Source organism: Perca flavescens, chromosome 9 (genome assembly GCF_004354835.1).
Source record: "Perca flavescens isolate YP-PL-M2 chromosome 9, PFLA_1.0, whole genome shotgun sequence".
NCBI lineage: Eukaryota > Metazoa > Chordata > Actinopteri > Perciformes > Percidae > Perca > Perca flavescens.
The window spans coordinates 33,254,342-33,261,841 of NC_041339.1; the positions used below are offsets into that span (position 1 = coordinate 33,254,342).

The 7,500-nt window shown below is 42.5% G+C and overlaps 1 protein-coding gene across 4 annotated transcripts in view; it reads right to left on the reverse strand.

Annotated features, from left to right (window-relative positions):
* phactr1 (phosphatase and actin regulator 1) overlaps positions 1-7,500 on the reverse strand; it is a 45,582-nt gene that overhangs the window by 6,172 nt on the left and 31,910 nt on the right. For 3 of the 4 annotated variants that reach the window (XR_003693391.1, XM_028587819.1, XM_028587817.1), the window contains exons 3-9: positions 7,157-7,237; positions 5,653-5,775; positions 5,356-5,544; positions 5,014-5,266; positions 3,390-3,583; positions 2,229-2,385; positions 431-486 (exon numbers count right to left, since the gene is read on the reverse strand). Coding sequence is in view for 3 of the 4 variants with exons in the window: in XM_028587819.1 (XP_028443620.1) it covers positions 431-486; positions 2,229-2,385; positions 3,390-3,583; positions 5,014-5,266; positions 5,356-5,544; positions 5,653-5,775; positions 7,157-7,237 (1,053 nt within the window). In the remaining variant the exon portion in view is untranslated. The remainder of the gene's footprint in view (positions 1-430; positions 487-2,228; positions 2,386-3,389; positions 3,584-5,013; positions 5,267-5,355; positions 5,545-5,652; positions 5,776-7,156; positions 7,238-7,500) is intronic. The other variant, XM_028587818.1, reaches the window with a different exon arrangement.

Genomic DNA, 7,500 nt, shown 5'->3' on the forward strand with positions numbered 1-7,500 from the left:
AGGGTTTATAAACACACATATACATACACACACACACACACGTGTATGTATATATGTAAACATATATATATATATATATATATATATATATATATATATATATATATATATATATATATATATATATATATATATATATATATATATATATATATATATATATATATATATATATATATATATATATATATATATATATATATATATATATATATATATATATATATATATATATATATATATATATATATATATATATATATATATATATATATATATATATATATATATATATATATATATATATATATATATATATATATATATATATATATATATATATATATATATATATATATATATATACATACATACATACATACACACACACACACACACACACACACACACACTTTGCTAGGTTACTTACGTTTGAGTATGTTCCTCTGTTCCAGTTCCTCTGCTGTCGGTCGTTGACTTAATCGCCTAGAAAGAACAGAAGTCTATTTCAGGAATGTGTTTAGGATTTTTTTTGTCTGTACTAGAGTCATGCAAAATCTTGTGCAGGCAGAAAGGTTTCTCCTGTGGACAGCCGGAGCAGAGAAGCTGACCGTGCATGCAATGTCAGTTTTTATGAGGCTGTATTTTGTGAATTTACAGGCACTGACTCTAAGGCGGTGCAGCGATTTATACAGTTGGTAGGATGATTGATCAAGAGTGACAATAACAAGGAAGGGGAGAGGTAATAAGATGCCAAGAGCAGGATACTGTGACCAGTGAGAGGGTCAAAAGAGAAGCCAAAAGAGGAGGAAAAGGTTTTCAAATCTACAGTACGTTAATAAAAAAAAAAAAAAAAGGCACCAATGTGACTACTCCTCGATAACAAACTGTAAGAAAAGTATGAAAACTGTGGCTCCGTCCAGCGCTTAGGGCCGCCCGAGACGATTGTGATTGGTTTAAAGAAATGCCAATAAACCAGAGCACTTTTTTCTCCTATCCCAGAATGCTGTGTGGAAAAGCCAGACCTTCCTGCACAGTGCTGTGGAGGAAGGCCTGGCAATGCATACTAGGGTTGTGCCGATGGACGACATGATCGTGGCTGACCGACATCACGATGGAGACCGACATCGTGATGCCACGCCCCCCACCCTGTCAGACACACTAATCCTAGTCGGCTGCTGGACGGGAAATCAACAACTGCGTCGGTCTTAAACTAGCAAAGATATATTAGGTTATTGCTGTCGCTCTGTTAAAGGCAAGGCAAGGCAAGGCAAAGCAATTTTATTTATATAGCACATTTCACCACAAGGCAACTCAAAGTGCTTTACAGAAAACATAATTAAAAATAAGAATACAAATATTAACAAAGGCAAACGTTCCAGTGTACTGTCCTTACGCAGATTACAGAGATTTGATTGAGTATAGACTTTACGGCAGTTATCAGCACTTTTACATTTCTCCGCCATGTTTCATTCATAAAATAGTGATGCCGTGGCGGCAGGAAAGACGAGGATGCTAGCAGCTGACCTGATGACAGCAAGGGTCCCAGGTTAAGAAGTCCCGGAGGTTTGGCCTACTAAGTAGCCTGCCTACAATTTTAAGCGAGAACAAAAATATATCGTTTTTATACAGACTTTTGTATACATTATATATTCTAGTGTATTGTCATAATTTGTTTAACGTGCAAATATTTTTTTTTTACCTCAACCTTAAACAAGATAAAGACTTGCGCCCCACCTGTGATCTTTGCCGCCCCCCTAAGGGGTGCCCGGACCCCAGGTTAGGAACTACTGCTTTACGGCACCGTAGTTAAGTGAAAGTGGGTCAAGTTGTAATTTACTGCCCCTACCAGCAGGCGGCAGCATAGCCATGTAATACTGTCTATTTAAAGAGGGCATTAAATGTATGTGTTTTTATGTTAACTGTTAGCCCATAGTAGTAGAAAAAGTAGTAGTGCATAGTAGTGCTTACCCCCCCGATGATGATATCATTGTCCATCGAGATGTTTTACTGTAAACATCGTCAACTGCCAATTTAGGGGACATCGCTCAACCCCAATGCATACCTAGCAGCCAGGTCCCATCTATGGGTTAAAGCCCTGTGCGGGTGACTGGGCTTACATGTGGAGTAATGTGCGGCTGTACTTGACGATGTGTGTGATGTCTCTTAGAACAGAGGCTTGGTGGCTGGAGGATCTCTGCATGTGCGTTGTTAATCCGGCCACTCACCTGGTCAGTTTTGTAGCCGTTTGTTGCCGAGACTCGAACCTCTCTTGGTCCGACTGCATCGGCAGGATGTTTTTGTCCTCCAGCTCCCTCTTCGATGGACGGTTACTCAGCTTGATGGCCAGAGAGTCCTTTCGTAAAACCTTCATGGCCAGTACGCCTACAATGATCGCACAAGAAGCAAGAAGGATGTGGTGTACAGTATTAATGGGTCATTTTGTTTTTTTCAACCTGGACAACCCTATTTTCCTGTTTTTATGTGTAAGTGACTGATGGGAACAACAATCTTTGAAACTGGTCCAGTGTTGAGCAAGAACACTGTGACCCGGCAGCTGCGAACTGTGTTGCGATGTAATCCTACGGGGCAAATGTGCATCGTCAATTTCGTCATGTCAGTGGCAAAACAAGCACTTTTGTGGACGGAAATTACAGTTGCTGCAGTCAACTTTCACTGACTGCCAACTGCAGCTTTCTCGCTTAACAATGAAAACGCACCAGGCGTAGATATGTGCCTGGCAATTCATACCGGACCTCTCTCTCTCTCTCTCTCTCTCTCTCTCTCTATGTAAACAAACAGATTGGATAACATTGGCGCGGAAATAAAAATAGCTGCGCTACGCGGCTATACGCAACCCTTACACGCCCAGTATGTTTTCACTGTAATAATGGACCAATATCATAGATTGTTGTTCCCATCAGTCACTTAGACACAAAAAGGTGGAAAAATAGGGTCCGGGTTGGGAAAAAGAAACCTAGTTACCCTTTAATACTCACAAGGAGCCTGTAAAGATTTCATCTGTAGTTATAACAGCTGTTAACTGTTTGCTAGCATGTTAGCCATAATAACTTTACAAAGTGATTATAGTTTTTCTGCTCTCTAGTTCCCAAATAAAATATATATATAAATGTCAGACTGACTGACTGACATGTGATGTACATTATAGAACTGTCTCATGTTATATTGTCTCTAGAAGTGTATTACTCAACTTTTGTTTTTAAAGAAGGAAAAAATATATATAAATCGCAATACTCAATACTATCGAACTGCAATAAATAAAAACTGCAAAACAAATCAAATTGGAACCCATGTATCTTGAAAGAATCGAATCGGGACAAAGCTATCGCCCCAGACCTACTTATTCCCCTAAAGAAAAAAAGACTCACTTGTAAACAATGTATCATCATCATCATCCTCCTCATCTTCGTCTTCCTCATCGTCGTCGTCTTCTTCCTCCTCCTCCTCCTCTTCCTCTTCTTCTTCTTCGTCAGGCAGGTCCTCGTAGTCCACCTCGTTGGGGAGGTTCTCTTTGTCGTCGTCACACTCGATCATCACCGTGGGAACGGCGTGCATCATGGAGCTGCAGGTCGGTGGGAAAGGGCAAAGGTCAGAGGTGTGTGCTCAGCGTCGCATGAAGGTGTGAAATAACAGCAGCTGGGTGTGAGAGGGTGAAACGGGCGATAGCAGCTATGACCAATCAAAGTCCAGAGCTGATGAAAATGCCTCAGTTTTCATTTGAATATTTTGAAAGTATTTTTCTTCCCTGCAGTCATTTCAGCAGAAACCAGAAGAGTTTCTAAAAAAGAGATTTAAAAAGGTCCCATGACATGGTGCTCTTTGGATGCTTTTATATAGACCTTAGTGGTCCCCTAATACTGTATCTGAAGTCTCTTTTATATAGACCTTAGTGGTCCCCTAATACTGTATCTGAAGTCTCTTTTATATAGACCTTAGTGGTCCCCTAATACTGTATCTGAAGTCTCTTTTATATAGACCTTATTGGCCCCTAATACTGTATCTGAAGTCTCTTTTATATAGACCTTAGTGGTCCCCTAATACTGTATCTGAAGTCTCTTTTATATAGACCTTAGTGGTCCCTAAATACTGTATCTGAAGTCTCTTTTATATAGACCTTAGTGGTCCCCAAATACTGTATCTGAAGTCTCTTTTATATAGACCTTAGTGGTCCCCTAATACTGTATCTGAAGTCTCTTTCCCAAAATTCAGCCTTGGTGCAGAGTTACAGCCACTAGATGCAGTCCCACAATGAGCTTTCCTTAGGATGTGCCATTTTCTGTCTGTAACTATTGAGGAGGAGAGGGGGGGCAAGGTGGAGGGTGGAGGTGTGGCCTTGACCAACTGCCACTTTTATCGTTTGAAAGCCATGATGTCTATCTCTCATGGGTGGGCCAAATTCTCTTGGTGGGCAAAGCAGAGAAAGGGGAGGTAACCTTGCTCCTTATGACCTCATAAGGAGAAGATTCCTGATTGGTCCATCTGAGCTTTCATTTTCTCAAAGGCAGAGCAGGATACCCAGGGCTCGGTTTACATCTATCGCCATTTCTAGCCACTTGGGACCATAGGCAGGCTGGGGGAACGCATGTTAATGTTAAAAAACCTCATGAAGTGAAATTTACATGCGATGGGACCTTTAAAAGCAACTCAAAATGTACATAATGCAAATGTGTATTAGGGCTGTCCTCGGCTAAAGTAACTCTTAGTCGACTAACACTCTTGTGTTATTTTGTCGAGTTTCTCCACACGCAAAAACACCACTTTAAATCTGGTGTTTATCAGAGATGTGCTCAGAATTCAAAGAGCATGAAAAAAAGCATAAAAGATGACCAGGTGCACTAGTTTCACCCCAGCATAAAGCATGCATGCTAGGAAACTAGGACTACAGGTAAAAAAAATTAGCCGGCTGGCTAACACTGGCACATCACTTAATAAACCTAATAAATAAATCTTCCTCCTCATATACATACCCACTTCTCTGTGTTTGATCCTCACCTTTCAAACCTCTGCATGGTGAGGGCCAGGGTCTTGTTGAGCTCCTCTATGATTCGGCTGGGGGGGTGGAGGGGTAGCGCCCCGTACTGCAGGGAGTGCCCGCCCATTGGAGCGTGGCTGGGAGGGGGGCACTTCTGGAAGGCGAGCAAAGAGGGCTCCATGCTCCCTGCAGGTACGGAGATCATGAGTTTCTTTGGAGGTAGAAGAGGAGACAACTTCGACAACATACACGGCAACTTCACCGGGGCACCGTCTGCACAGACAGGGAGGGTGTGAAAATATTAGACAGGCATACAAAGAGTCACATAGGCAGTTTATGAGCGTGAACAAAGACACACGTACCTATAATGTGATTAGGTAGCCTGTTGAAGGGTTTGGGTGGCAGCGCAGGAGGCTGTTTGTGTAGCGCAGGGGGTCTGGAGAGCGTTGATTCAGCGCCGTCAGACGGATACACAGTGGACTTCTCCGTGGATCTTTGCCCGTGGTCCTGTTGACACGCGCCCTCACTTGGCATCTGGAACGCCAGAGAGCCTGAGGAGAAGAAACGCAGAAATAAAAATAAAATAAAAACAGTCCGATGCTACAATGTGAGGCCAGAGATGAGATGAGAGACAATGGTGGCGAGGCTCTGCTGCCTACCTACAGCGGCGGAGGCTCCCTCCATCAGCTCAGTACCTTCAGACTCCAACATGGCGGCGGCGAGCAGAAGAGATCGCCCGTTCTCCATCTTCGCATCCTCGCGTACAGCCGGGGAAGAGCCGTCTATACAGACAGAGAGTGGGGGAGCAGGAAAAGGTGAATGAGATAGTTACGCGAAAGACAGACTAAAATTATAAAGGCTGATTTATCAACATGTGGGTACATACGTAGGTACGTGGAGACCCTAGGCCGTAGCCTGACGTGCACCGTTGCATTTCCCCCTACTCATTTCCCCCCCGACTCATTTCCTGGTTAAACTTCTCCATAAACAACATGAAATCAAGGAGAGGGTTAACTTCTCCTGCTACAGATCCGTGGTTAAAAAGCACTGGGGAGACACTTTGTTTCTCCTACTATGCCTCTCTAGAGTACTCGCTCTGAAGTGAATCACCGCCACTCTCTCACTCGCTCACGCACACGCCGGCCCTGCTATTCTCTTAAAAGGTGCAGTAGGTAAGTCTTATAAAACTAACTTTCTGTCATATTTGCTGAAACTGACCTTATGTTCCAGTAGAACTACATGAATTATGTAATATAATAAAAATCCAGCTCCTCTGGCACCACCTACAGCCTGTAGTGCAAATATAAAAATTGGCAAAATTCCACCGCTCCCGGTTGATTTTCTCCAATCAGGGCCATGGGGGGGGCGGGGGTGTCTATCTGCCTGTCAATCACTGCTCAGGCACGCACACGCATATAATAGCGTTCTCCCCTCCCCCCTCCCCGCGCACGAGCTGCAGAAAGGTTTCCCAAAACTCGGGTGAATATTGGAGTGGCTTTTCAGAGGTGGTGTGAGCTGCGTGATTTTAAAGATCTGAAGAACGATGCAGACGTAGCCACATTTCTTCTCGACAGGTAACATAATTACCATGAATGATTTATCTTTCACTTGGTTATTAGTAGTCAAAAGTCCACAAAGCTACGTTGGTGAGGATGATAGTAACGTTTGCACAGTGGTCGGTCTGATATGATGCTGAAATGGCTAACAGTCGCCTGCTAGTTAGCATCGTTTTACTGTTGGTGAGTAAAGTTAACATTATGTTAGTGTTTAGTTATTGAAAATGTTGTCTGACATGCCTAGGCAGTTGTGTCAAACTCCCTTGCGTGGGAGGGGCTTAGGAGACGGTTTGGGCTTCAGCAGAAAGGGGGGAGGGACTGAGAAGTTGTCGATGTTCAAATTTGTTGACAAAGTCCTGGATCTTCACAATCTTACCTACGGCAGCTTTAAAGAGATCGACGCACACACCAACGCACAAGGGTAAACCTCAGGCCACTTACGTAGGCTATGGCGAAAGCTATAACCATGAATCTGACTTAAGGCAGAGGAGGCAGAGTGTTGGAGCCCTAGATCAACTAACAAATGCATTAGTCAACTGGTCAGATCAGCACTTCAACCATTTCGCCCTACATTTTTAGTGATCACCTTTGTTTTCTTGCCCCTCACCTTTCTCATAAACCTCCTTCAGCACTCCTTTCTTGATGAGCTCCTCTCTGCTCTGGCGAGTGGACATCTTCCTCTCCAACACTGAGGAAGCAGAAAAGAATATACATAAAAACAAAAATATATATATACTGTATAATTTTGACTCAACAAGTAGAGAATATACAACCATAACTGTGTACTATCAAACCTGTGCTCCATAATTTTATATTTGATGGCCCAGTTAATATAAGACCTATAGTACAGTTATGATTGAAAGGTTGTCAACATGGAGTAAAAAAAGATTGTCATCATACTCTACATTATCTGGGCATTAGCATTATGTTTTTATCAAAATTATTGCTAAA